Source organism: Anas acuta, chromosome 7, assembly GCF_963932015.1.
Source record: "Anas acuta chromosome 7, bAnaAcu1.1, whole genome shotgun sequence".
In the NCBI taxonomy this organism is placed as follows: Eukaryota; Metazoa; Chordata; class Aves; order Anseriformes; family Anatidae; genus Anas; species Anas acuta.
Window position 1 is genome coordinate 25,301,781 of NC_088985.1, and position 26,651 is coordinate 25,328,431.

Here is a 26,651-nt window from a genome sequence, read left to right on the forward strand (position 1 = left end):
AATTAAGTGCACACTCAAATTTTCTTTGTGTGCAACCCATATGATTTATGAACTCAACTCCTGTCAAAGTTAATTCAATATTGAAATTGTGGAATGGAAATACTAGAATGCTAAATCAATTGTTCCACACCTACAGGTAACCAAATTTTAAAAGGAAAGTACAGTCTCTGATTGAAAACTTGACAAATGCAGTGGTTCAGTAGTGATTTGACCCCTCTGAGTCTCTCTATTTCCAGTCCCTCTGCTCTGTTGCTACCAAAACTTGATTTTCTCAAATCTTGCTCCCCCGTACCACCATATCCAGCAGTATGGGACTATGACATCCTCACACCTGGTGCCCCACAGGCAGCATCAAAATGCTCTGTGCTCTAGGCCAGCTCCTGCCATGACTGCCCTGCTAAGTGCAGGAAGGGGAAAACTTTATGGGTTGCTATTTAGGTCTAGACTCTGTGGAGACCCCAGTCTTTTCTAGAATCAAATGCCCTTATGTATCAGAATAAGGAACTAGCTCCTGCTGCATTTTCTGCCCTAGACAAGGGCAGCAATGCTCTTGCCTTCTAGCTCTGTGAGGACTTTTAGAACCTCTCCCAGAGCTCACTGAAGCAGGGAAAAAGACTGAACTCTGGTTTGGGCCCTAAAATTGTGCATGGTTAGAAGGAAATGGAGGTCTGATTTAAAAAATCTCTGCACAGGGATGTTTTATAGCAGTGGAGTTGATGCCAGGTAAACCGGGGTTGAAGTGTGCAAGGTACCTCATTTTCCTTCCATGTCCAGCAGAGACACAAAATATGACTGGCTCTTTTCGTTCCTTCCTTCCGTGCTCGGAGCAGATCTCCAGACAGCAGTACCAAAATGCCCTGATGGCATCCCGGATGGACAAAACACCTCAGTCCTCGGACAGTGAAAACACTAAAATCGAACTGACTCTTACGGAGCTGCATGACGGTTTGCCGGACGAGACAGCAAACCTGCTGAACGAACAGAACTGTGTGACTCACAACAAGCCCAACCACAGTATGCACAGTGAAGGAGCCATCTAGGAGCTGACCTCCCACAACCCACCCATCCCATCTCCTCAGCAGGACCAGCCCTCGCTCCTTCCTGCCTCCTCCCCGAGTGTGAACACCGTTAGTATGTGCTTGCGACACTGTGCTGCATCCAGTGTTCTGAGACCAAAGACTTGTGCGTCCGTTCTGGGAGCAGAAGAGGAAGAAACGGGAAGAAAGGAGCAAAGAGCAAGACAGAGAGAGACTAAAGCCCCAAGTGTACTTTGGGAATGGTGAGCCACCCTTGAGAACAATGAACATACTTCCTGCAAAGCAGAATCATGTTTATTTTTTATCTGTATTTTTGATCCTTGTTGGGTTTTTTCCTCCTCAAACACATATGGAGAAGTTTAAAAGCTGCTCCGGTTATTTTTTCAAGAGAGATCATGTTTTTAAAAAGTATTTTGCAGAGTTTTAAATTGTTTCTGTCCCTCCCCAGCCTCAGATAGGCTCTGTTGTGATTTTGTGAATTGGCTCCAAAGTCCTTAGGCCTCTTTTCACCCCTCTCTGGTCCTTTTTGTTGCCCTGTTGAAGAAGTTAGTAACTGGTACTTGTATGTATTTGTGTCCTAAGAATGAGTAAGCTTCAAGGAAACTCTGGTTTCAGCCACCTGGAGGGTCAAGGGATGAGTATTATTACATTCTCCCAGTTAAGTTTCAGGGAAGGAGGAGCGATTATTTTGGTATTTAACGATCCCTCAAATTTCTGAAGGTTTCTTTGTAAAACGGACAAAAGCATTGTTAACACTTGCCGTTTTGTAACCTCCAAAACCTTTGTGGGTGTTGAAGATGATTCTGGGGGGCAGGAGTTAATTAGCAAAACTGCAAGTCTGGCGAAAATGAAAGGCAGGTGTCATTTTCCGTGCTGACCTAAGGGGGTGGTTTTTCCTTGGAGTTCCTGACGGTTGCATTGTGAAGTCCTGTGTGCACCTGACAACAACGAGCTTTTAAGCACTTGCATGCTGTAGTGGTCTGTGCACCATTACCCAGAGCAGCTGTGCAGTCTTTGTTAAATAACACGGAACGGCCCCTCTCCCCCCACCCCCGTGAGATCTCTAGTATTAACACAAAAGATGCTGCTACAGTCATGCCCAAAGTACATCCTCCAGGTGACGGCAAACCTCTGCCAGCGCAAGGATGGGCTCCGCCGAGGAGCTGGGACCATCCTGCCCTCTCCAAGAACTGACCAAACTTTCCAGACGCGAGTGTTTTGCACTTCAGGGATTCGGAGAGGTTTGTTTCCGGGCTCTTCCCAGCCACATTCCTTCCTTTGAGCGGATTCAGTGCATTTCCTTCTCTCTTGCCCCTTTTAACAGCCATTTGAGGGATTACCGTGGTAGCAGAGCAGAGAGCCTCCCGCCCAGCTGCCTCGTGCTGGGCAGCAGACACCAATTCCTCCACCCCAAAAACCTGCGTGCGGATGGGGTGGATGTGAGAGGCACCCCGTGGCAGTTGTGCATCACACATTCCCCGCTCCCACAGATGGATTTTAAATCCTCAAAAGAAAAAAAAAAAAACAAACAACAAAAATGCTCCCCCCTCCCAATTGTCCCCCCTCCCAGTGCCGTCTCAAACAAAATGTGATACAAGGAGAGAGCGCTGACTCGGGCATCGTGGGTTACGCAGCATTTCCCTTCCCTTCTGTGCACCCAGGTCACCTCAGCTGACCCCCAGAGAAGCCCCCAGCCCCAAAAGCAACTGCCAGAGCTCTGTGCCTGCGTGCCTGCCCCGCTCTGGTCAGGGAAGGCACCCTAACACGTCCCCACCCTCGGTGCCCGCCGTCTGGCTCGCTGCCTGCTGCCTGGAAAGGTGCAATACCCGCTGCGGGAGATCAGGGCCGGCAGCTTTGGGAACAAACCAGGGCCCCTAAACTCGACTCCTGCATTAAATTTTATTAACTTTTCCCATCCAAAAACATCTTCTTAGACTCCAGTCGTGCTCTGCCTGCACCCAGAGCTCAGGGCTGGCTCCTTCCCAGCGAGCCGTGGGTATTGCACCTTTCTCCCAAGGCGAAGCGGGGAGATGTCGCAGCGTTTGTCCCTGTCTGAGCGCTGTTCATCCAGCGCTGATGAATGTAAAAGTTTGTCGGAAGTGTCTGACGCGGTGGTGAACGCGAGATGCAGTATCTGTGTTGTCAAACCTGCTGCAGGAGGGAAGGCTCAAGCCAAGGCAGCTCCCCCTCGGGGACGAGGCTGCTCGCTAGATCTGACTTCTGCTTCTTACGGCAGGTGATGGATTTGTTTTAGTGTCTGTTTCCATTAAATAATAATAATAAAAAAAAAAAAGCCAAATTTTTCCAACCAAAGCCATGTGATCCCAAAGCAAATACCTCCTGCTTCTGCCCGTGCTGCACTGTTCCAAAATTTCCAGGCGATTTTGTGCATGACTGTTTGTCCTCATTCGTATGGATCCAGTAATGGGAAGCGAAACGATTGCCAGAAAAAGAGTTGTTTATGGATGTGTTTCAGATGGAAAACACGTACCTGCCCCAGAGGGGTTAGGAGCTGCTACTATTAATTAGCTTGAAGAGCAAGGCTTGGTCCTCTCCGCGGAGGGGAAGCGTCCCGTCTCCCTGTTCTCAGGGTATTTGCAGTTTTACTGTTTAACAGATGCCAGGGGCTCCCTGCCCTGGTGCCGGGAGCCAGCACACACAGAGGAGCCCCGCGCCCAGCTCAGGATGGCTGCTGAGGCTCCGGACGGTGTTTGCAGAGGCAGAGGTGGAAACGCCCCGGGCTCTGAGGCCGTGCCCGTGCTGGGGGGGCCGCTTCCCCTGGCTCGCCGCTGGCTTTCAGGTGGGCTCGGATCCGTGCCACGTCCCCGCAGCATCAGGGTGGCGCGGGGCACCAGCGGGGGGCTTTGGGAGCCGTTGGACTTGACCTCAGACCTTGGCAAGGCTTTGACTCGTAGAAAGGATACTGCATCTTCCCGTGTCGGCCCCCGCTGCCCGCCGCCTTCCCCGGCCCCCTCGGCCTCCCGGCGCGGGCAGGGGGGCGGCCGGCGGCCCGACGGCCTGGGGAGGGCACCTAGCCATGGTTTCTACTGTCAATACAATTTTGCACAAGAGTTCTTTGAAAGTGACGTTTTAAACACTAGTATCTTCAATGCACAACTGTGAATTATAACTTTTACACTCCTGTTGGTTGAATTTCCTTTAAATGAAATGAACCCGAATCTGTTGTAACTATGATTTATTATTATTATTATTTTTTTTTAAATTCTGTGTATTGCCAAATCTTTGTAAAGAGTGAAGGAATGTTCTTGCTTTCCAATGAGAATCTTTCTCCAAACGAGACTGGCTCTGGTGACGTGGAGATGCTACGGAGCACGCTAGCTGAGCGGAGAGGGGCTCGGGTGGGCTTAGCAAAGCAGCCTCGTCCCCTCTGCAGACCCCGAAGCTGACCGAGCGCTGTCTGTCCGTCCCCTCCGTCTCCTCCCTCAAAGCACAGGAGCTCGGGACGGGGCGTCCCAGCGGGGTGAGGAGAGGAGACAGGGTGCCAGCAGGGCAGGACATGCTGCGCCCTGTGGTGTGGGTCTTCCCCGTGCTTTCCTCTCCTGCTCCCAGCTGTAGCCATGCTCCTTTCACCCCCTTTTTGCCCCCCGACACACACACACGTCCTGCTGCAGGCCCCGTCTGACACCGGGACCTGCACGGGGCAGCAGGAGCTGGGAACTCTGTGCCTAGGGACATGGCTGGGGCGAGGTCTTGGGATCGTTTGAAGAGGGGTCAGCTGCTCCAGGTCCGTTCCTTTTTCCTTCCATCCTCACCGCAGGGTTATTATTGTATATTTTTTTCTTCTTTTTCTTTAAGTGCCTTTTTGTGCAGGTGGAGCTGGCAGGAGCAGGGGTCTCAGGACGTGCCCTGTGCGCTCACCCCAGACCTGGAGGCAGCCCGGGGGGAGCAGGGCGAGCCGCCCGTGATGACCTGCGGACGTCGCCCCTTGCTGCTCCTCAGCCTTCAGGGCCCAGCTCAGGCTGGGACGCCGTTTTGGCACTGCCAGCGTCGGGCTCTGGCTCAGTTCAGCTCAGAGGGAAGAAAACCAAAGAGGCAGCTGCGTGCGAGGGGCAGTGGGGTGCTTCCTGTGATCTCCGTGGAGCCCAGCCCAGGGCTGTGGGTGCAGATGGCAAGGAGCAGCGCCGTCTCCTCGCGAACATCCCGTGTAAGTACCCTGCACCGCGGGGAGCACGGCCACGTCCTCCGGGAGCAGCTGGGACACGCATCGCCCTCGTGCTGAACGAGGCTATCGCTAGAAATGGTTCCCACGTGAAAGATGTACGTGGTTTATCTGCTCATACACACGTCTGGGGTTTTAAAACCAGTACCAGTTGTCGAGTTACCCAGGGTCTGGATTGCCAGGAGAAAAGCAGGGCTGGCGGGAGGGGAGCAATGCCGCAAGGTGTCTGACCGGCCTCGGCCACGCGCAGAGCAGGAACCCAGCAGGTGCTGAGAGGCTCGGTGTGCCACGGGCACGGGCTTGCTGCATGTCCCGCTGCCCTGGCTTCACAGCGGGGCTCTAAACAGACCCAAAGAAGCGCCCGGCCCCTGGATACCGAGGGTTGTTCTGTCCCAGCAACGGAATGAGAAGCTGAACGAGCGTGACTGCCACCAGGCATCTTCTCACGGCACAGAGGAGAGAGCAGCCTTCATCCTGACCTGGCCAGCAGCGGGGACGAGCTCTGCACTGTGGGCTGGGAAGCTGCCCCCACCCCTGCCCTCCTCTCACAGCTGGTCTGAGGGGTGCAGGTCTCGTTGCTGCAGTCCCTGCGGCCTCGTTCCCGTGGCTCCATGGCATGGGGGAGTTGGACGCTTCCCACAGAGCCCCCCAGTCCTGCTCAGTGTCTTGCTGTAGTCCCGGAGCCTGGCTTTGTGCTGGGTGTGTTCCTCTGCCTGTAGCCTCACAGCCACGTCCTCGAGGCGGTGTCCGAGCGAGGGGATGCTGTTGATGCAGGTGCCAAACGGTGCGGTGCAGCGTTTCGGTCTGGTTTGCCTTCTTGCTGTTCTGTTAGGGGCTGGCTGCTGACCTGGGGAGGCTGCTGCATTCCCCAGGAGAAAGCCTGGGCTGCCAGGTTGTCCCAGCGCTGAGCTGAGGGAAGGGAAAAGAAGGGAAGGAAAAGGGATGCTGGCAAGCTGCCTCCATCCCGTGGCACGGTACAGGTGGCAGAGGGGGTTTCACAGGTCGGTAGCACCAAACTCTCAAAGTGACGACGTTTTTCTTAGCCTCAGGTCAGACCAAAATGGTTCTGCACCAAGATCAGGTACGAAGGGTCTGGCTGCATCTGAACAAGAGGTGCAGAGCCCGTTGTAGAGCCTGGCTTCAGGTTTTGCTGTTGGGAGCCAAAAAGTGCCTGAGATGGGCAGAGGCTGCAGGTGGCTCCATGCTCAAGAGGTGTCTCGGCTTTTTTGTCTTTCCTCCTCCTGGAGGCAGGTTAGGAGTTGGCTGAGGAGCAGGGTTTGTTGGGGAGGAAAGGCTCGTCCCAGCATTAGGGCTTGGCGGCACAGTCTAGCGTCACATTTCAGCTGTCTGGAGGCCACGGAGCTTTATGAAAGGAAGGCGTTAACCTCTGGTGAGCTCCGTTGTACCAAATCCTTCCAAATTCAAGTGAGAAACTTCTGGGTGTCAGACGAGTAGCCTGCACCATAGGCCTTTAGTTGGAAGTGCCAATACTGAAGGAAACCACCTGGTTTTCTCCAAAGATCAGCGTGGGCACGTGCCTGCGTTCCCCAACCTAGAACTGGGAGAACCTGGAACCTAGAACCTGGAACTGGGAGAGTGGAAACCCAGCGGGACCAGCAGCGCTGTGACCCGGCTGTGTTCACAGAGCTCCCAAGCACAGGGTGTGTTACCAGCCCTGCCGGGGGCCTCGGAGCCTCTCACACGTGTTTTTTTCCAGCACATGCAGCTGGAGATCAAAGCTCAGAAACCGAATCACCGGGCAGACACCCGGCTGCCAAACGCATTGAGGCTGAAAACTCAGATACTCGAGAGCACAGCCCTGCGGGTCTCTGCAACCGGTGGGCTCCGAACCCAAACCTTTCTCCTCCATCAGGGCCTTCCCAAAAACCTGTGCCCGGGCTGTGCAGCTCCTCCTGGCTCCATCCACTCACCCTTTGTGTCCCTCTCTGCTCCCAGCTTCGCGCTCACCCGCGGCGCTGCGTCTGGCCCCCCTCAGCCGCCCACCCGAGGTCCCTGCCCTGTGTCTGTCGCCCACCACCCCGGTCCCTGCCCGTTGTATCATATTGTACATGACGCCGGGGTGCCCGCGTTGTAGTGTTCCGACTGCAGTATTTCCTTCTGTGTACATAATCCCGAGTAAGCACAGGCGAGCTCGTGAATGCAGCGTGTACGTTTCATATCCTGATTGTCATACGAACGGATTTTATAATTATTCGAATTTTGTTGTAGATTTCCAATCTTTCCTATTTATTTTGTACCAGATTTATCTGTATATTTTGTGATTTTGTTGAAAAGCATTTTGTTTATTTCTATTCTTTTTAGATAAATGATTTTTTTTTCTGTTGGACATTCCAGTTTATGCATTTTTCCCTCCTCCACGCTCCCCCCTCCTTTCCAAGGGACGGCTTTCGGCATGCGGGTGGTGGGGCTGATGCCGCTGACCGTGGACCCAGCTCTCCGCAGACCTTTTGCCTCCTCTGCAGTTGTCGAGAGCCACGGCGAGGCCGGACCCCGTTCCCCGCAGAGCCAGGGCTTGCTCTTTGCGCTGGTGGGTGTGACTTGTGCGGTCAGGGGGCCCTTGGTGGTGGCCGGGAGCTGGGGAGGTGGTGGCAGTGGCAAGCAGCTGATGTCCTTCCTGAAGTGCTCCCTCAAGGACGCTGGCCTCCTTCTTCCACTAATGCACAGCCCTTCCTTACACCCTGCTCGCCATACAGCACGGTTGGTTCTCGCCGGGCTCTGCCTGCTGCTTTCCCACCAGTGAGCGAGGGGCAAATATTTTCCATTGCTGCCGAGTCCTCGCCGGGAGCCGGGCAGCGAGCTATTTGTGGGACCGTGGAGGCAGGAGGAATGCGCGGAGCCCCCCACACCGCCCTTCCCGCAGCCTCCCAGCTGCTGAGCTAGAGCTTGAAAAATTTGGGCGGCTCTACTTGGCGAAAGGACGGATAAACTTAGCAAATCCCAGCATGGCCCTTGGCCAGAGGGCTGGGGAACGGCTCCTGCAAACCCCTCCTGCAGCTGGGCCAGGGGGCTGAGTTGGCTCAGCTGAGGCTGCTCACTGCAAGGGGCCGGGCATCCAGTGCTGGGTTTGGGGCTGTGAGCAATCACTGAAGTGTTACGGGCTCTTAACTTCTGGCCACTCTCTGTGGCCACATTTCGCTGCTTTTCTGGTTGGGCTCTGGGTACCAAATCCCCTTTGGTGGTGGCTCTCATGGCCCCAGTGCTGGGGACGCCTGGGTGACAGCAGCGTGCCGGCCCCAGTGCTGTCCCCATGGGGGTAGCAGCAGCCCTTGGCTGTGTGCTGCTGCCCAGCTGGTGCCCCTGCTGTGCCAGCACTGATTGTCCCCAGGTTCCTCTGTGTTTAATCAGGTCTGCACGCCCTCCCACCCACCCCTGCACAGCTGATGGGGGTAACACCGACCTTATTTCCCCCTTCCTTCCTGCTCAACCAGAGCAACTCCTACAGCCAGGCTTGCTGCCACTTCCCAGGGAGGTTTGTGGTGTTTTTTTTTCCCCTCCCCTCCCTGCAGCCCCCTCCCAGCTCTCCCTGCCACCCCCCGCGCAGCCCTCGGCGCGCCACAAAGCGCCCAACGCTTCTTAGAAACATCAAGATTTATTGACTTGAAAACTGCCACTTCAGCAGCAGCATTTCCTGCTCAGATGGTGGTGTGTACTTTGTTTATTTTCTCCTAAGGTACTTTAAAATGGAAAAAAAAAAAAAAAGAAAAGAAAGAAAAAGATTAAATGCATTTATGGTACTGAAACAACAGTCGAATTCGTTACAAGAGGGCCCCTGCTGTAATCCCTTCAGACGCGAACGGCGCAGGCTGGAGCAAGGGAGGCGGCACCCAGGACACAGAGGAAAGCCACCGGGAGCTGCCCTGTCCCCGCAGCGTCCCCGGGCTGGCTCAGGGCTCCCTGTGCTGAGCTCCTGCGTGCTCCGTGCCAGCTCAAAGGCAAAGCCTGCGGGACAGGAGCGTCCTGGCTCGCACCGCGGGGCTGGCCCTGCGGCATGTGCTCACTCCTGGCTTAGGCCCGCAGCACCCTAAAAACAGGCCCTTTCGCTCCAGATGGTGGCTGGTTTTGTCTTTGGGATGCTTCGCCTTCTTAAAGCTGAGCAGACAGGAAGGTCGGTAACAGGCAGTGAGGAAAACAAGCTAACGTAGCTAAGGTAAGGCTAAAGCTGCGAGCTGCTGGGTTAATATTTCCTGGTGAAACTACAGAAGGAGTTGAGGACAGTGTGCGGCTCAGCTGCTGGAGGGACGCGCTGGAAGTCATGCATCACATGCCAACGATGAAAGAAAGCTCTGAAACACGGGGAGGGGATAACAAGCGCCTACAAGCCGGAACGTGTACAGCTGCAGCTGTGCAAGTGAGAGCTGGAATCCCACCGCTGTGACGGACGGAGGAATCGAACCACTTACATGGAGAAACTCACACCAAGCAGAGGGTGAACGCAGAGCTGGAAGCCACGGCAGCGCCGCGGCCAGCAGGAGGGTGGTGGTTGTAACACAGAAGAAGAGAGGTAAGGGCAGCAACCCCAGGGGCAGGAGGATTTGGATCGTTTTGTCTCCTGCAGGGCCCAGCACATCCCTTCCTCCTTCACAGTGAATGTAACAAATGGCAAAAACCGTTTACAGGACACCGTTCAAATGAAAATCAAATGGAACACATCGTGGGAGAGGGAAAAACCATGCAGCATCCCCAAAGGAAACGGGAGCAGCATTACAGCACAGGCAGGCAGTCCGATCTGAATGCACCACCCAGGCAGAATCCTTCGGCTTTTTGAACCGTCTGCAAAACTGAAAACAAGGGTCTCCTCCTGATTAGTGTTAATTTGTTAAAAGTTTTCCGGACACTTTCAAAATGTGCCTTTTGCAAGAATCACACCCCCCCAAACCCATCACCCCAAGGGCCCCCACATAGGAATCTGCTCCTGATCACTGCTAGAGTCACGGTTTGTCTTCAGAGATGCTTTGCTTTTTCCTTCTTATTCCTCTTCCTCCTCTTCTTCCTCCTCCTCCTCTTCCTCATCGTCATCTTCATCGTGGCAGTGTGTGATTTCCTGAGGTGCCTGGGGGAAGAGGTTGGGCGGTTTGATCTCGCTGATGGAGCGGGTGAGTTGGTGCCGCTTGTAGTCGGAATCTTTAAAATCCACTGAGGTGCGATTGCGCGTGGCCATCGGTGACTCCTTCTCGTTGATGTCAACGTGCGTGTGCTCGACCGTGGACTCGTGTGGCATCTACACCCGGAGGAGAGAGAAGAGATGGTGAGGGGAGGCCCTGTCCTAGGGCACCTCCCTGAAGACAGCCAGAGAGCAAACCGCAGAACTTGCTTTCTGGGCCCACCCGGCCCTCCAGGTGCCTTCCCCTGGCTCGTGGAAGCCAGGCAGAGGCTGCAGGGATCCCCTGATTCTGCCACTCACCAGGACGTGCGCGGCTCTGAAGAGGTAGCTGAAGGGGTAGTAGAGGAGGTTGATGAAGGAGGCCGCGTAGAGGTCGGCGTAGCGCATCACCTGGCTGGCAAACAGCGTCTGCCGGGAGCCGCTGCGGAACAGGCTGCCCATCATCCCGTAGCACATGTCCATGTCGTGGGTCACTTTCTACGAGCAAAGGGCAGGTTAGATCCCGGCCGGGCACGCGGCAGCGCAGCCCCACGGCAACACAGAGGGCTGGGGGCTAGGTGAGATCGGCAAGGATCTCCTGCGAGGCTTCCCGTGCTCGCATCCCGAGGCCCAAGAGCACGGCCCCAGCTACCAGAGGGGAGGGAGACGCGGAATCAGAGCCAGCCCCTGCCCCAGGCTGTGACCCCGTAGGCAGGGCTGGCTGGACCAGAGGCTACGGCCCCTCCACGCCTGTTTTTCTCTTCACCCCGCTCTGCGGCACTGAGCACCGTCAGCTGGTGCTACGTACACGAGGAAGGAGACCACGTTCCAGACCAGGCTGCCTTTCAGGAGTGCCAGTGACACCAGTGAGCTGGGGAGCTCCTCCGTTTGCGTCCACAGACGGAATGGCTTTGCCAAGCCTGCCGTGCCCACCCGAAGGCAGAGCAAAGCATTTCAGGGCTGAGCAGTGGGTCGGGTTGTCGAGCCCTTTTAGGATCCAAAAGGATGAAAAGGGATTTTTATGGTTGGTACCTTAATGCGTCTCTGGATGGAGCTGATGTCAGGGCGTTCATTGCTGCTACTGTCCAGATGCCTAGTTACAGGCGAGAAGGTAAATACACGGTGTGAAAAGCCTTTCAGAACCAGATGTTGTGGGATGGGGGCTCGGGGGAGGGAGGCTGGTCTGGAGGGGGAGGTTGGTCTCACGGGAAGAACCCAGGCCTGAGCCAAAGCCCCGGCAGCAGCGCCGCCAACCCAACCCCAAGGGTTTGTCACAGCCGCTCCTTAGCTGTCGCTAGGCTGGGAGAGGCAGCAGGAAAAAGTTGTCAGTGGTTGAGCACTCACTTGTATAGCTCGGCCAAGAAAATGTCCAGGCTCTGCAGCTCTTCAAAAAGGGCTGGATAATCCGGAAAAGAAAGGGGAAAAAGGTAAGTTTAAATCGCTGAAGGGCTGCAAGCACGCCCGCCATCCTGCCCCTTGCTGCTTTCGTTTCTGAGGTTGAACATTCCCAGCCCGCACAGAAACCTTCCAACTAGCCACGGGGCAACCTGCACAACCCCCAGAGCTACCTGCACATCGAAGGGCAAACCCGGGAGAAAAGCGGTGGTGCTGGAGGATGGGAAGCACGCGGTGCTATGGCAGCAGAGAAAGTGGGAGGAAGGAAAAGGAAACAGCTGCTGAGCAGGGATTCCCTGCGGATGGGAGAGCTGTTAGGGCTCAGGCACTGCAGGGACAATAACCTGGGTGTCTCGCTCAGCACGGGCAGAGGGAGAGGAGTTCTGGGGGCCGGGTTATGGATGAGGAACAGCTCAACCCCACCCAGCAGCAGCTTCTCCCCCAGCCAAGGCTTGGCTGCTGATGGGCCAGAGGCATGGGAAAGGCCTGGGACCCCATTGGCAGCTCACTGGGAGCTGCCCAGCTCCTGCCACCACCACCCCACCCCCAGGAGAAGGCCGAGGGGACAGACGGGTGTGGGAGAGAGGCGGCGAGCTGGGGTGATCTCTCTCTCCTCTGCGCTCCCCTGCCCGGCTGCTGACCGCTTTTGTCAGTCCAGACGTGCAGCTCCTGTGCCAGCTCGGGGATCACCAGGAAGGTCCTCCAGCCCTGGCGCTTCTTGGATTTGAGGATGTCCCCAAAGATGTGGTCTCCGATGTACAAAATATCCTTCCCTTTGGCCCCCAGCAGGTCGCAGACTGTGTCTGAGGAGCCTGAGAGATGAAGAACAGAGTGACTCAGATCAGGGAGCCAGACAAAAATGCGTGGCTCATTTCAGAGGGCCAGGGTTAGGGTTGCAGCCAGTCCATTTTCCTTCCAGAAACCTCCAGTGCTGTAAGTGTAACACCCTGCTGGGCCCTGGCAGCACAGGCACACTGCCCACCCACACGGGAGTGCACCCAGGGCAGTTTTGCCCTTACAGGGATATCCAGCAGCAGAGGGGCCGTGCTGCCTCCCACCCTTTGTGACAGTGATGGAGCCCTGGGCATCACGGACAGCCCTGAGCATCCATCTGCTGCCCTTCCTGCGCCAGGAGCTGCGTGATGGCAGCACAGTGAGGACAGCTGGGCACGCCGCGCTGGGCCAGCTGCAGCTTTCCCCACTACAAGCCCTGCAGAGGCATTTCCCAGACCCTCCCTGGCAAGGAAGAAAAGGGCACTAGAGGAACGGGTCCACTTCTCTGCTCTGTGGAGCAGTGGTGATAGAGTTTCTGGTGCAGTATGCAAAAGGCACACAGCACAGTGTGTTTTGGGAAACAGCCTCGCCTAACGCCTGGCACAGCACCCAGCGTGAGCGGATGAAGGCCACTAGGGCACGGCAGAGCCATTTCACAGGACGTGTTCTTGCCTCACCTCCAGAGTACACGATGCCATGCTGCAGTGGGCCAGTGTAGGTACCAATCTTCAGCTTCCCGGTCACCTGGGGAAGGAGATAGTGCCTTAGTGAGGAACAGCTGGTGCTCTGGGTCTTTTGTGTCCTACCACTTCTTTATTTTGTGTTTCTCCCTCTCTTTCTTGCTCCCAGGCAGCCTAGTGGTGGTTTTCCACCTTTGTTCCCTACTGACACCCGCAGTACCTTAGGGAAAGCAGGTTGCTTGGGAACCACAGAGAAGCCAGCCCAACATTTCTAGGGCAAGTCCATCCCGTTCCCACTCACAGACCCCGCACGAGCCCTTCCAGCCACAGAGGTACCCTCCGTGTGCTGCTCACCGTGTCCACCTGCCGCAACACGGTGCCCTCCCCAAAGAAGAGGGGTTTTCGGGCATCCACCAGGATCAGGTCGAAGTAGGACTGCCATGGCCGATGGGCACTCCCAGGCTGCAAAGGCAAAAACAAAACTCAGAATCACGCACAACACAAACAACCACAGGGAATTTAACTGGAGCGTCACTGCCCCCAGCCACAATCCTATTACACTGCTGGTCCATCAAAGGCTCTGATTCCCCCCGTTCTTGCCTCTGTGGCAAGCCATTGGGTTGCCATCCCCTAAAGCACCCCCCTTTTGTGGCAAACCCAGCCCAACCCAGCTAGCAGTGAAGACTGAGGACACAGTGTGAGAAACGACACTGGGCATTCATGAGTCTTTTTTGCTCCACGCTTCCACTGATATCCTTCTGATATCAAGACCACAGCAAGGAGTTTTTGCAGCTATCAGTTGTGATTTTCCATGTTCTGAATTTTTTTCCCGTAGTCTTCTATCTTCAAAGCACAGCGTGGAAATAATTCTTTTGAGTATGAGATGGTCTCCCCATGAGACGCTCAGAAAGCAGTAGAACTTCAGCTCATAAGCCTCTCTCCAAAAGTTGCAGGGCTGAGTATTACCTCAGAAAACCAGGAAACGCTTAACGTACTTTTGGAACTACCGTAGTTGAGGCACAATCAGGCCTGAAATGTTTCTGCTGTTTTATAAAACTCCTTTCCATCATTATTTTTTTTTTTTACAACATCTAAAATATTGTGCAAGGTCAGTAAGAAATCCAGCTGTAAAATGCCACAGTTAAAATGCGTTACCACTGAAATAATGTTATCATTAATGCAGATTATTGTTTGAGACCAGATGATGCCTCCTTTCTCTGTTATATTGTATTTGCTTTGATCCTATTCAGATAGGACACTAAACAGCAAGCGTATTTTAACCAGATTAAAGCAACTAATCCCATGCAGCTGATGAAGCAGGATTAAAAAGCTTTCCAGCTACACAGATAATTAGGCACATCAATTCCTATTGGAACTGCGGTCCAGAAATCACATACCTTTGGTCCATGCGGAAAGTCAAACAAGTAAGTCATAATTTTCTGAAAGACAGAAAGAAAACATTCAAAGACGTGGTCTTATGCAGCTTATAAAAACATACAGCTCTGCTTTTAGCTTTTCAGGCTACAGAATTTTGTTTTCAGGATTTGTAGGAAAGTCAGCATAAGGTTTATTGACAAAATGAACGGATGGACCTTACAGTGAAGGGAGTTAAAACAGACATTTTTATACTCAAAGAATGTATTTGTCTCAGGAATCTGCACATTGCTTCAGATGCAGTGCTTTATAATGCCATAATTCTTTGGTTTACCAGCGCTGCAGCATCCTGACATTTGCCAGGGGTCTAGGGAACACCCTTGATGCCAACAGCACTTCCCTCAGTGGCTCTTGGAGCTCTCCAGGATCACGGGTTAGGTGACCTCTCTGCACTCACAACTGTCTCACTTGCAAAAGAAGTCTTGCATTTTAAAGCCCATGCTAGGTCAGCAACGGAAGCAGGGCTCTAAAAGACAAGTCTCAAGACCTAATCTGCATTCACCACCAGACCATCCTAGCTCAGAAAGCACCCGATTCCCTGCCAGATGTCCTCCCACAACCCACACAATGAATAGCTGGCTTTAGGTTATTCCCTTACATCCCAACACCCCAATCCAAGCAGCACTTACATCTGTGTACTTGTAGTCGCTGTTTGTGACCAGGAACACCTTGCCGACCTCATTCATGCGGCTGAGCAGCAGTGGCAGCTTCCCCTGCAAGGCAGGGGGCAGAGGAGTCAGACAGAGATACATCAGAGGCAAAACACTGCTCAGCTACGATCCCACCAGATGAAACAAGGCAAATCAAATCAACAAGCACAGAAACCCACAGGTTTTGCGCTGGCCAGAGAGCCGGGAAAGCTGCTGGTCCACGTAATGCCTCCAGAGCACGGCTCAGGGGAGGGAAATGGCTCAGCAGGGCTGTGCTGCCTTTGCCATGCCAGTGCCAGGCACCCCGTGCTGCTGCCAGCACTCTGCAGCCCCCCTCCAGCTCCAAGTCCCGTCCTGAAACAGGCCCAGAGGCAGGTGAAATCTGAGCTCGCACAAGCCACAAGTTGAAGTATATTGTAATTCTGACCTCAAACTAGGGAGAATTTATTCCTGGAGCTATTTTTATTGAATCATAAATCTCAGACTGTTTCCAGAGCGGCTGATTACCTCACAGGACGGTTTCCTAAGAATTTTGCAGGCATGTAACTGGGAACAAGGTTAAGTGCTTGGAAGTGATATGCTACCACCACAGGAGGAGCCCACAGAGATCTTTTAAACTAAAGAATAATTATAACATAACGGGCCCAGAGGGGCCCTGAGCACTGCAGAGAGGGCAAGAGTAAGGGAACCGCAGGAGCTCATTCAGCTAGATGTGCTGAGCACACATTTTTGAGTTTCAGGAGACTGGGTACTGCTGAGACTTTCAGGATCTTTCCCTCAAAGCTTCATTATAAAACGTGTGTGACGCTTTTGCTGGATGGCTAAGGAGTGCTTCTGTCTAAAAGATGCTCCTCTGTTACTTTTTAAAACGAGGTCTGCAGCAGAGGATTGCCTAGGCAGAGAAAACACGGGCAGGGAACACAGCTGCTTTCACCGTCAAAAGAAACAACAGCAGCCTTGCCAGCATATTCACCTGTGTCCCAGCTAACGTTTCCTCTGCCTGTTATATTTTACGTAAAAACGCGCGCGTGAATACGGAATCACGTGGATCACTGGCTCAGAATAAAGGCTGCATCCGAACTTTCCACTTTGTCGTTGGTTATTACAATAGAAGTCACAGCGTTATCTGTTCTGTGACTTAGTAAAGCAAATCAGCGTATTTATTTCTTGCCTGCTCACTCAGTACAGAGTGTCACGTAGCACAAGTAAAGGAACTTCGCACTTACATCTTTCACCACGTACTTTTCCAGATTCTCAAGGGTCTTTTCCTTGAGCGATCCCTGAAATAGAAACAACAGAGCCCAGTGAGGTGACGGAAACATATGATGTAAGAGACATCAAAGCAATGCCAACTTTCACACTTCAAAATGCTGTGAAAGTACAAACCAGGGCGAATCTGAACCAGTGACTCTAGAGATGAGAGGCTTTGAGTAGCAGGGACCATCACAAACTCTGTGATCCATCGATTCCCTCACCATGGTAAATAATCCACTTCAACAGCATTTTAACCCTTTCAGAAGGGAATACAATAGAAACAAACAAAAAATAGATTTGCCATACCAAACAAGACAGTCAACGACCTGTCTCCACCACTGACCATAATGCTTTACTCAAAGGCCACCTCCAACATGTATCACACAACACTGCATAAGGAAAGAAGAATAGATTCCCGACGTCTGCATGACTCAAAACAACCCCCACAAGTACAACTGTGAGCACAATTCTCCTGTGACAGCTCTCCATCCCACCCCAACAGACCTCTTGGTTGAGGAAGAACAACAAAATCGGGTCTTTAATGAGGTGTTAGTGCTCCCAAAATCTATATTCTAAATTTCTGCACAAGTGTGCTGAAAAGGTGAATTCCTCTCTGATGAATTCTGTTTCATGCAGGTGCCTTTCAGACAACATACGATAATACTGATATAATCTAGTTACAGAAAAATTGTTATTTTGAAAAATTACAACAACGTTCAAGTTGTGGGCTGTAAGTTCAAGTGGCACCATGTTCTAAAACCCACAAATTACAGTAAGGAAACAGAATCTGGGCACGATGAAAGGAATAGGAAGGCAGCACAGATACCCTCCAGTGCCAGAGATCTCGACTTACTCACATAAAACTGCTATTTATTATTTGCTCACTAGGTGGCAAAGCAGGGCTCTTGCCCAAAATTGGATTAACATTTTAACTAAAGAGTTACAAACCAGTCCCTCTGACTCATTTATGACTACAGATGTCTCAAGTTCTTGCAATCACCTTGTAATGAACCCAGTCAACAGCATCTCTGACATCTTGGAACATGCTCCTGAAGGACATGAAGAGGTCTCCATCTTTAAACCCTGTTTCACAGCTGTGGGGAGAAAGGAGAGGTTGTAGTGGACAGTTGGAGCAGGAGAGAAACAAGTGGTGTGGGAGCCAGGAACATGCCAAGGAGAGAGAGGATTCAAAATGCTGTTTGAAGCTTGCATTTTTATCTTACCATAATGGTTTCTTATCGACTCCTTTACTGCAGCTCAGGCTTGAAAGAGGGTACAACCAGAGTTTTTTTAACAGGATCTGCATACTACTCAATAATGCTTTATTAAAATTTTAGGATGTGAGCTTCTAACTACTGGCCTGTGACTTCACAGCAGGACTACAGCTTTCTACGACTGCAACTCTTATTTCTCCCTCACAGTAATGAAAGAAGAAAAAAGTGTAATTAAATGCACGAACCATTTTCACTTTAACAGAGTGGAAGACTGGGAGTGTGCAGTTTGCAGTGTTTAACAAAAGAAAAATGGTACAGAGAAAGTAAGCAGAGTGCTGCTTTTTCTCCCACTTTGTAACAGCAAAAAACAGTGTGCCACAGAAGTCAACTAAATGTAATAGTGCTGACTGGAGGAACTGCTGGCTTGTTAAAAAGTCTGAGTTAACATGAGAAGTTTCCTCTGCAAGACACCATGGAGGCTGAGAGTTTCCATCAGAAGGTATCAAGGAGGATTAAACAGAGCTGTATTTATTATGAGAGAAGTCATCTACTGTATGATTAATATACTATATATACATCTAATCAATGCTTATCCTGAGATAGGACGCATCACCTGATGGACTGCTGGTATAAACAATTCTTCTGCTCCCAGGTAAAATCCCATTCAACCTTTACCTTCCAGGCACACAATATGCAGAGATCACCTACCACGAGTCAGAAGCACAGCAGCACTCAGACTTGCCACTTCAAACCACAGCTTGTTTATGCTCATGCTTATTTGAAAGCTAGGAAAATACTTGTGTTGTACCAACAGACTTCTAAACTACACTGTGTCTGAATATTTCACTTTTGATTGAACTAAATCCTTGATTATGACATGAGGAACTTGTGGTAACTGGCTGAGGAAATTTGGCCTTTCGGTTCAAACATGGATCCAAAGGACACAGGTAGAAAATGAGCTGTCTGCTGGCTGTAATCCCCTTTTAATATATACGTGGTCTTAGGAGCTACCCCAAAAACCGGTGTCAGGCAGTAAGTAGAGTGACACGGGTATGCCTTATGAAGGCGAGCCTTGTAACAAGTCTCTGTTGTACACACTGCATCTCATCGGCACTAAATTCTCTTAATATCAAAAGAATAAGAGGCCTGAACCCCACTGAAACCACTTGAAAGGCCTCCACTGATATTAACAGCAGTTGCATCTGTATTGTGCTGTATTGCATTTTATAACAACAATCTTACTGTATGTTCAGCTCATCTAAGCAGAGGGGACACATACCTAGTGTACCGGTCACAGTTAGTAAAGAAATCCACTAGGCAAGCCAAAAGGTAGGTCTCTGCAAAGAAACAAAGCAAGATTTTAAAACAAGGATAACACCATGTATCAAGCTAACTCTGGGCACTGTGCCTGAACGAAAAAAAAATATTGAAAAAAAAAATCCAAACAGTTGAGTAAGACATCAGCAAAGCTTTACTGGCTTCAAGGATACAGAAACAGTCACACGGGACTCACCTGGTAGATTGAACAACGTGTTCAGAATGTAAAACCTGTCCGTGTCATCCCTCTGGATAAATTTGTTTGGGTATTGTTCCCGTGTTTCAGGCCTGAGAACAGATAAAGTGGGGAAGGATGAAAAAACTACAGAGGATACGATATGCTGCCCTGCACAATATGCGTGCAGCAGGGTCCATTAACTGCAGTCCGCTGTGCTTTGATCAACACCCTGCTTTGCCATGTGTTTTTTAGTGGTGTGAGAGCAAAGCTGCACCCACCGTGTGTTGCCTTCACTGTGCTGGCTCCAGCAGAGCCAGGCACAAAGCCCTCACTGCTGAGTCAGCAAATGAGCCGAGCCCTCACAGGGTAACAGAGTGGTCGGGAGGCCACGACTCGACCTTAAGCCCCGTGCTGCCGGCTGTGGGTATGCCTTACATCATCTGCACTTTCATTGTTTGCTTATCTTAAACTTTCCCCCGCTTTCTATGCATTGTTTAGCACCCCCCCAGCAGCTCTATGCAGCGGAACGCAGGGCTGCGCTGAGGGAGGCTTGCCTGGGGCCCTCTGCAATTAATCAGCAGGGTGGCGATGACTAAAGTCGCTCAGTTATTCTTGTTTCCTCCATTTCTGGAGCTTCTGAAGATCTCCTGTGACTCAAGGAGGAACTCGAGAGCGTATGTAAGGGCTTTTTTTCTAAATTTTGGCTTCCTGCTGCAGGGACTCACAGGGCTGCAATGACAAGGCTTGTCACCTTGGGGCCCCTGAGCCTTGCATCCATCCCCCTCACATCAGGGAGCGGAGGGGATTTGCTGGGACACATCAGGCACGCAGCACTGCGGTCCCCTCCGCCTCCTAAAGCACCTTCTCTGGGGCAGGAGGAATGCAGGCAGCCAGGGAAGGCTTCAGGAAATTGCACGCAATGCACCAATTCTGTTTCTGAGGTCAGAAACAAAAAGGGGTAGAGCGAGCTCGTTCCTTCCTTAAACAAGTTCAGGCCCTCGAGCTTTCTTAGCCATGGCTGTGGAGCTGAATGGTCTCACCTGGTGTAGGTCCTACCTGCTCCCCAAAACCCTTGCTCAAGGGCTGTCTTAACTGACAAGCTGCTGATGTCAAACCATGCCAGGACGAATAAAAATCCCCCTATTTCCCCTTGGCACATTTTCTTCCCTTCCCAGCACTCTACGGATGTACCTGTGCTGGCCCAGAACTGTTCTCTAGCAACACCCTGGGCTGTTGTTGTGTCTGGGACCCTCAATACAACCCCAGTAAATCCCAGATCTGTAAGACACCACCAGCACAGCATCCGAAGTCTTCGCAACTCCTTACACAATGGGTTCCCCAAGGACCAGTGACACAAAAGAGCATAGGAAGTCAAAAAGAACAGCCAAGAGCAGCACTCACCCTCTGAGGAAATTAAAGCCATGTGCACACACCAGGAGGTTTCCATAGGCATCAACTTTCAGCAGGTTTCCATAGTGGGTATCAAACACCAGGCCTCTGTTAAGAAAGTGATTAAAGACATGAAGGAGCGAGCATTTTAAGCAGTGACCATTTCAATAGCAGTTCTTCCCAAATCAGCTCTAGAGCAGCTTGCTTACTTGGCATGGGGCACCAGACCAGAGTTGCTGTTTTTGTGCAGCTGGGGTGCTTGCTGTACCTTTTACCTGCTGCAGGTACGGGACAACACAGCCCTGCACCGACAGGTTAAAAGGTAGAGCTGATCTGCTCTCCGTGGACTTGAAAGTGGAGACGTTTAACCCAGCAGTGGCTTAGCTGTGTATTTACCAGGGAAGACAGGGACCTCTTCTGCAGGGTCATGAATCTGACACCTGTGTTTGCGGTCACTGAAAGCCCTGCAAAAAAGCTGGGATAAGAGAATTTCTCCCCTCCTTTTCATCTCTCTGTCACACACGGAGCCAGATGGGGCACGTAAATACTGCACAAAATGCTTCAGGTATTTTTTCAAGTCCAGCAAAACTCTGTCTTGCTCATCTAATAGTTTGCACCTGGAGAAAGAGGCCTTCCCCCAGAGACATCCCTTCTGTCTCCTCCCTGGGATGAGGAGGGTGGATTTAACGGTGTCTTCATCCCAGGTTTGTGAAGGGCTAACCACGTTCTTACAGGCGTGGGAGCACACAGCAAGTCTCAGGGTAAATGAGGCTGAGAGCAGGGAAGGAAGGAGGCTGCCAGACTGCAAAGTGGAGCACAAAGCCTCTGGTCCAGTCTTTTGTAAAGGAGCTCCAAAGGAGCCAAGAAAGCAAAATCCAGCAAAGGCACAAGTGGAAAAGACTTAAAGGTACAGGCTTAGATCAAAAGCCGTGTTTAAAGCAAGCAATGTGCTTTTTATTGCTGCTATGAAAAGGCAAAATGCAAGAACTCAAAAACTTTGCACCATTAATTTGCTTTTGGCATTTGATTCATCTAGACGTGTGAACTGGATTGGCCCTGCTTTCATTGCTGCTTACAGCCAGCTTAATTTTCAGGATGTCTTGTGTACCAGGACTCTGGTGTGTCTGGTTTGACGACACCAGAGGAAACCATATTAATTAAAAGCATTAGAGAAAAATGTTCTGAGACTTTCTAGCGGCCTCGTGGACATTAGTGGCTCTTTCTCCCCAGGCCTTGACTTTGATTTAGCTCCCGGTCCCATTGTGTCTCGGCTGTTTTTGCTTTGAAAGGTTATTTTTGGGCCATGACTTCAGCAGGCCTCGTTCCCTGCCCTCGGCCTCCTTCGTAGCAAGGACTCCAAAGGCAAAATTCGGAAAACCTGGCCTCACGTGTCACCTAGGAACTTTACAGAACAAATATTCAAGGCCTCGAGCAGGCTGGGTTGGTATCTGTTAGTCATTTACCTGGTAGGGAATGCAGGATCATACACAAAATTGAGCAGCTCATGAGGGTATCCAATGGAAACTAATCTTTCTACGGTCAGGTCAAATCCAAGAGATTCGTATTCAGGGGATTTATACACTGTACCAAGATGAGATTCCAGTTAGAAAATTTGAAAACAGCTAGGGGGTTAAACAAGAAGGCAGTTAAAAGTAATGTCCCCGTTCGCCCTCCTCCCTCCTCCACATCACGCTCTCCCTTCGGTGCTCCTGCCCTCGGCCACCTCGGTCGGGGCCGGAGCTGCAGAGGCGTTTGCTCTGCTCCAGGACGGGGACCACAGCGGGGTGCCAGCCCCACAGAGCAGCAGGTGAAGCCCCCATCGGCCTGTGGCAGCTCTCTGCATCAGGAGAAGTGATGTCAGACTGCAGCCCCTCTCCCTGCAGTGCTGTTAGGCAGCTGCATGAAGGCTCCCTCCCTCTTCCACCTGCTCGGCTCGGGTTTTGTTTTGCTGTGCTTTCTCAACGCTGGCGAGGAAACCAATAAATCCTGGGAGCGCACGGATTCGTGGTGAGAAAGCCTGAAATTCATTGCTGCTGTGCTACTGTTACAGCTCTGGATACGATCCCAAAGATTAGTATTGTCTCCAGATTTCATCTCGGGGGAATTTATGTTTGCTGCAGACCGAGTTAGCTCGAAGGTAGAGCTGTCAAGTTAACATACGATTTGTTTGTTAATAATACCATATGGTCCTGTAAAAATCTGTTAGCTATTACCCTTGTGCATCAAAATGCTACTCTTTTAAGCAGCCTTACTGCTGCCACATTGCAGAGGAGCTGCTCCTCTGTGCCACACACAATGCAAAACAAATGGACTTGCTCGAACAAACCGCTCCTGCCTTCGGGGCCGTCTTCTTCCTGCAAACGGCCTTCCCGTGCACTGGAAATATCACTACTTAATTGGATCATTACATGAACATTTAGAAGGAAATGGGTGTGTTTCTGTGGCTGTGTGCTGACATTTGCTGCACGTCGCTGTCTGAACTCGGTCCTAAGATGTAACGAGGTCAAATACAGCCCTGGACATCAGGGAAGGTTGCTGGGGGTTCAATGGGCCCGGCTGCCTCAACACTTGAGTGTTTCAAATTTAGCTGAGTAAAATATAAAGAGGTGTAAGAAAGCTGTTTAGAAGACAGACTGCTTTCCCTGAGATAGCTAGCACATCTGGGGGCATCACGACATACATATGAACACTCACTGTCTGTACTGCCCAGGTAATCACTGCTGGATAAACACTGCGGAACACAGAAGCTCAGTCTGAGAGGAGAAAACAGATCTGTAAAACACTACAAAAATACTAAAAAGGGAAGGACTGTAGAAGAAATGGGACAGGCAAAAGACTCAGCTCACGGTAACCAGGCGAGAGGGCTCTCCTATCTTTAACGATCCAAAAAGCACCAGAATTCTGGGAGTTAATTTTTCCCATTAAATGAAACGCCGTCCAAATGTAAAAAGCAAACCTGTAATCTTCTTGAGCTGATAACTAAAAGCAATCGAGCAGTTATGAAGGTCTTCGGGCATTATTATACCAGTGGCAAACATCGATAACATGATAGCACATTCAGCGCACGTAGCCCTGTCTGTCCTTCAGGAAAGGAAGGGTTGATTGAGCTACAGATAGGAAGAAGCAATCAAAAACCACAGCTAACGAAGAAAGCAGTGACTGACAAGGCAATCCTGGGGAGTGAGCTGGAGTTGGAGGGAGCAAAAGGCAGTCAGGTGATGAACATTGTGAGGGTGACACCGGAGCATCATCTGGAAAAATGAGTTCCTTTGATGCAGGGCAGCAATGGCACTTCCCAGGGAGAAGAGCAACGCACACATCCACCCGTGTGTGCTCTCTGGGGGGGCAGAGCACTGCAGAGCTCCCCAAGATGTGAAGCTGGTTCTCCATCCTGTCCGTGCAGCTGCTGCACTCCCCATCAGCTTCCTAGGACTTTGACCCATTTATGCGTAAAATATCCCTCCCAAACACAGCATCTCTGCCCCAAACCCTGCCCTTTCTCAACTCACCAGCCACGGTGATGCTCTCGGACATACAAAACCTGCGGGTGCACTGCTGGCACCTCCCCTGGACAACCAGAAGTGGTTTGTGAACAGCTCCAGCAGAACCCTTCCAGGGAAACCACGGGGCTTTCTGCTCACCAGCCTGGGCACCTTGGTGATGCTCCACCAGGAAGAGCCATGGGGGATGTGGGGATGCTCACAGAATGCCCTCACTCAACTTTTTCCTTTCTGTATTTCGCTCTCAGTCTTAGATTTACCACTACAAACCTCTTTCCAACTCTCCTGAGCCTAGAGAAACAAGGCAAAACACCAGCAGGGAAAAGGCTGAGCGGGTATTTGTCTCAGCCCTCATCACCCCAGCTCTGTTGAAGCAGCACTGCAACATGGTTACTCTGATTTTTTTCTGTCTGGGGGAGGTAGTTACTCCCCTTTGCCTCTCAAGCTGTACATTTTATTTCCCTGACTCCTCCTTGAACAACACTAAGCCATTAGCTCATTCATACCTCAGGTCCCTTCCTTTTTTTTCCCATCACACACCACAATACCTGGAAAACGAAAGCTTTCTCCCCATCACACCAGCTAAACAGAGACGCTGGCTCCTGGAGACTGGAAAGGGGCAATAAACGTTCTCCAGTTACCACCATACCCACTGCCCAAGACAAACCTTCCTTTAATCAGACACGTGGCTGGGAACGGGCTGAGAGCTCACCAAGCCCACCTTGCCAGCACCTACCCTGCGGCACACGCTGCCCCAGCTGCTTCGAGCCACAGCCCACTGACATTTCTCGTAAGCCTCGCGAACGCCTGTTTCAGTAACACGAGCTTCCAGGCAAACAAACGATCCACCTCCCCGAGACCAGGCAGGAACAGGCTAACAGCGCTGCAATGACAGAGGTACAGTCGGGGGAGATGCCCCAGCTGTGTGTATTAATAGATGGTTTATCCTGGATGAAAAGTGTATTTTAATATCGTGCTCATTTGCAGGCATCCTTGGAGAAAAAGAAGAGAAGAGCCCAGCTTGGAGCTCCCCCACCTCTGGGACAAGAGGGCCAGGCAGAGCCACGAGCCCACAGCCACCCCCGTGCCCTCGCCTCTTCCCTCAGCCCAGCGCACACGGGAGGAGACCGAAATCGAAGCGTGTGTTGCAACTCACTCCGATTTTTTTTGCTGTCTTACTGCTTGATGGCCGTGTCTCTGCCACCGTGCCAAGTCCCTGGCTCCAAAGGAGAAGTTATTTTAATAATCTGTGTTTCAGCACAGACAGATGCTTCAGCAGCTCAGGGCAATCGGCACCCTGTGCTTGTGGATTACGTAACCAGGCTCCAAGGAAAACAACCGAGCCTTTAAAAACCAGGAGCCAGCTGACAGCACTTCAGCTTCCCCTTACCACTGTCACTTGCCTTTGAATGACACTACTGAAAGTTAAAAAGCAGCACCCGGGAGTGAGCGTCGCAAGCCTTTGGGCTGTGAGGGGTGCAGGCATCCCTGACACGGGACGTGCTAGGTGGGGAGCCGAGCTGCAAGGAGCAGGGGGTGTGCGGTAAGGTTTGCAATTCTCATGCACCTCTGTGGTTGTTTTTACCTGTGCTGCCAACACACACACAGTCACAATCTCATAGCCCTCCTGAAAAGGAGGAAAAAAAAAATCTCTGCAGAGGCTCCAGCTTATGCAAAACGCTGCTGCCAGGGTTTGAACTCACATGAGGCAGATGCAGATTCCGAGTGTCACTCCAGTCTTGACGGAGTTACACTGGGCTCCCCTGTTAAAGAAAAAAATCAGACTGATTTTAAAACTGCAACAGCTCTGTGCCATGCGGGACGGTGTCTGCTGGAGCTCTGTCCTCTGGTAAGCTCGGAAGTCGGCCTGGCAGCGATTCCAAATATACTTACAGCTGATTTATAGAGGAGGCACAGTTGGTAATCGTGCGTCCTGCAGGCAAAATTCTGTCCCTGTATCCACAAAGCAGCCTTAGCTCAGTGGTAATTAGCTCAGTGGTAATTAGGAGGAAGAGGCTACACGTGCATTGCCCAAGTGACACAAACCCTTCAATTTCTCTCGGGCACAGACCAAGACTCAAGAAAGGCTCTGGTGCTCCTCCTGGCGCTCTGCCGTTATTGTCCATCCCTCTGTTGGTGACGGATTACTCCTGCACTTGGTTTCGTGGCACGCAACGCCTGCACGTGTCAGTGCAGGAGGCTCAGGAGACCGAGTCAGGAGCTACTCCAGGAACTTGAGAAGAGAATTTTGCCCTACATCTGAAGGTGCTTCCTGCGAGAGCCTCAAATACAGAGCCTGTCTGCAAGCACACACAGTAAGAAGACCTTTTCTGCAACTTGCAGGGATGCAGAGTGATGGCAAATACCTCTGAGATCACATTTGTGCTAAACGCAAGCTGAGTGAGTTGGAGAGTTGTTACAAAATGACCCCCAGAAGTATGCAGACCTCCTGGAAGGCTTCTCTGAAAATAAGCATTTAAAGCCTATTTGTTTTAAAACGCATAGCTGGGGAAGGTTGTAGTGGGTTTGATGGCTCTGTTCAAGCTGT

The 26,651-nt window shown here is 51.6% G+C and overlaps 2 protein-coding genes across 7 annotated transcripts in view; one reads left to right on the forward strand and one right to left on the reverse strand.

Annotated features, from left to right (window-relative positions):
• The window catches only part of CNNM2 (cyclin and CBS domain divalent metal cation transport mediator 2), a 111,247-nt gene extending 106,384 nt beyond the window's left edge, over window positions 1-4,863 (forward strand). For both annotated transcript variants that reach the window (XM_068688352.1, XM_068688353.1), the window contains one exon: window positions 831-4,863. In XM_068688352.1, the coding sequence (XP_068544453.1) occupies window positions 831-1,040 (210 nt within the window). In that variant the 3' untranslated portion in view covers window positions 1,041-4,863. The remainder of the gene's footprint in view (window positions 1-830) is intronic.
• Window positions 4,864-8,808: 3,945 nt separating this feature from the next.
• The window catches only part of NT5C2 (5'-nucleotidase, cytosolic II), a 57,058-nt gene continuing 39,215 nt past the window's right edge, over window positions 8,809-26,651 (reverse strand). For 4 of the 5 annotated variants that reach the window (XM_068688358.1, XM_068688359.1, XM_068688361.1 and 1 more), the window contains 15 exons: window positions 22,067-22,184; window positions 20,616-20,711; window positions 19,233-19,324; window positions 18,999-19,056; window positions 17,506-17,599; window positions 16,478-16,531; window positions 15,231-15,314; window positions 14,565-14,606; window positions 13,522-13,629; window positions 13,165-13,231; window positions 12,355-12,525; window positions 11,663-11,714; window positions 11,351-11,411; window positions 10,640-10,816; window positions 8,809-10,456 (listed from right to left, as the gene is read on the reverse strand). In XM_068688358.1, coding sequence (XP_068544459.1) covers window positions 10,205-10,456; window positions 10,640-10,816; window positions 11,351-11,411; window positions 11,663-11,714; window positions 12,355-12,525; window positions 13,165-13,231; window positions 13,522-13,629; window positions 14,565-14,606; window positions 15,231-15,314; window positions 16,478-16,531; window positions 17,506-17,599; window positions 18,999-19,056; window positions 19,233-19,324; window positions 20,616-20,711; window positions 22,067-22,184 — 1,526 coding nt within the window. In that variant the 3' untranslated portion in view covers window positions 8,809-10,204. Of the gene's footprint in view, window positions 10,457-10,639; window positions 10,817-11,350; window positions 11,412-11,662; window positions 11,715-12,354; window positions 12,526-13,164; window positions 13,232-13,521; window positions 13,630-14,564; window positions 14,607-15,230; window positions 15,315-16,477; window positions 16,532-16,637; window positions 16,762-17,505; window positions 17,600-18,998; window positions 19,057-19,232; window positions 19,325-20,615; window positions 20,712-22,066; window positions 22,185-26,651 lie in introns of those variants that run through there. The other variant, XM_068688362.1, reaches the window with a different exon arrangement.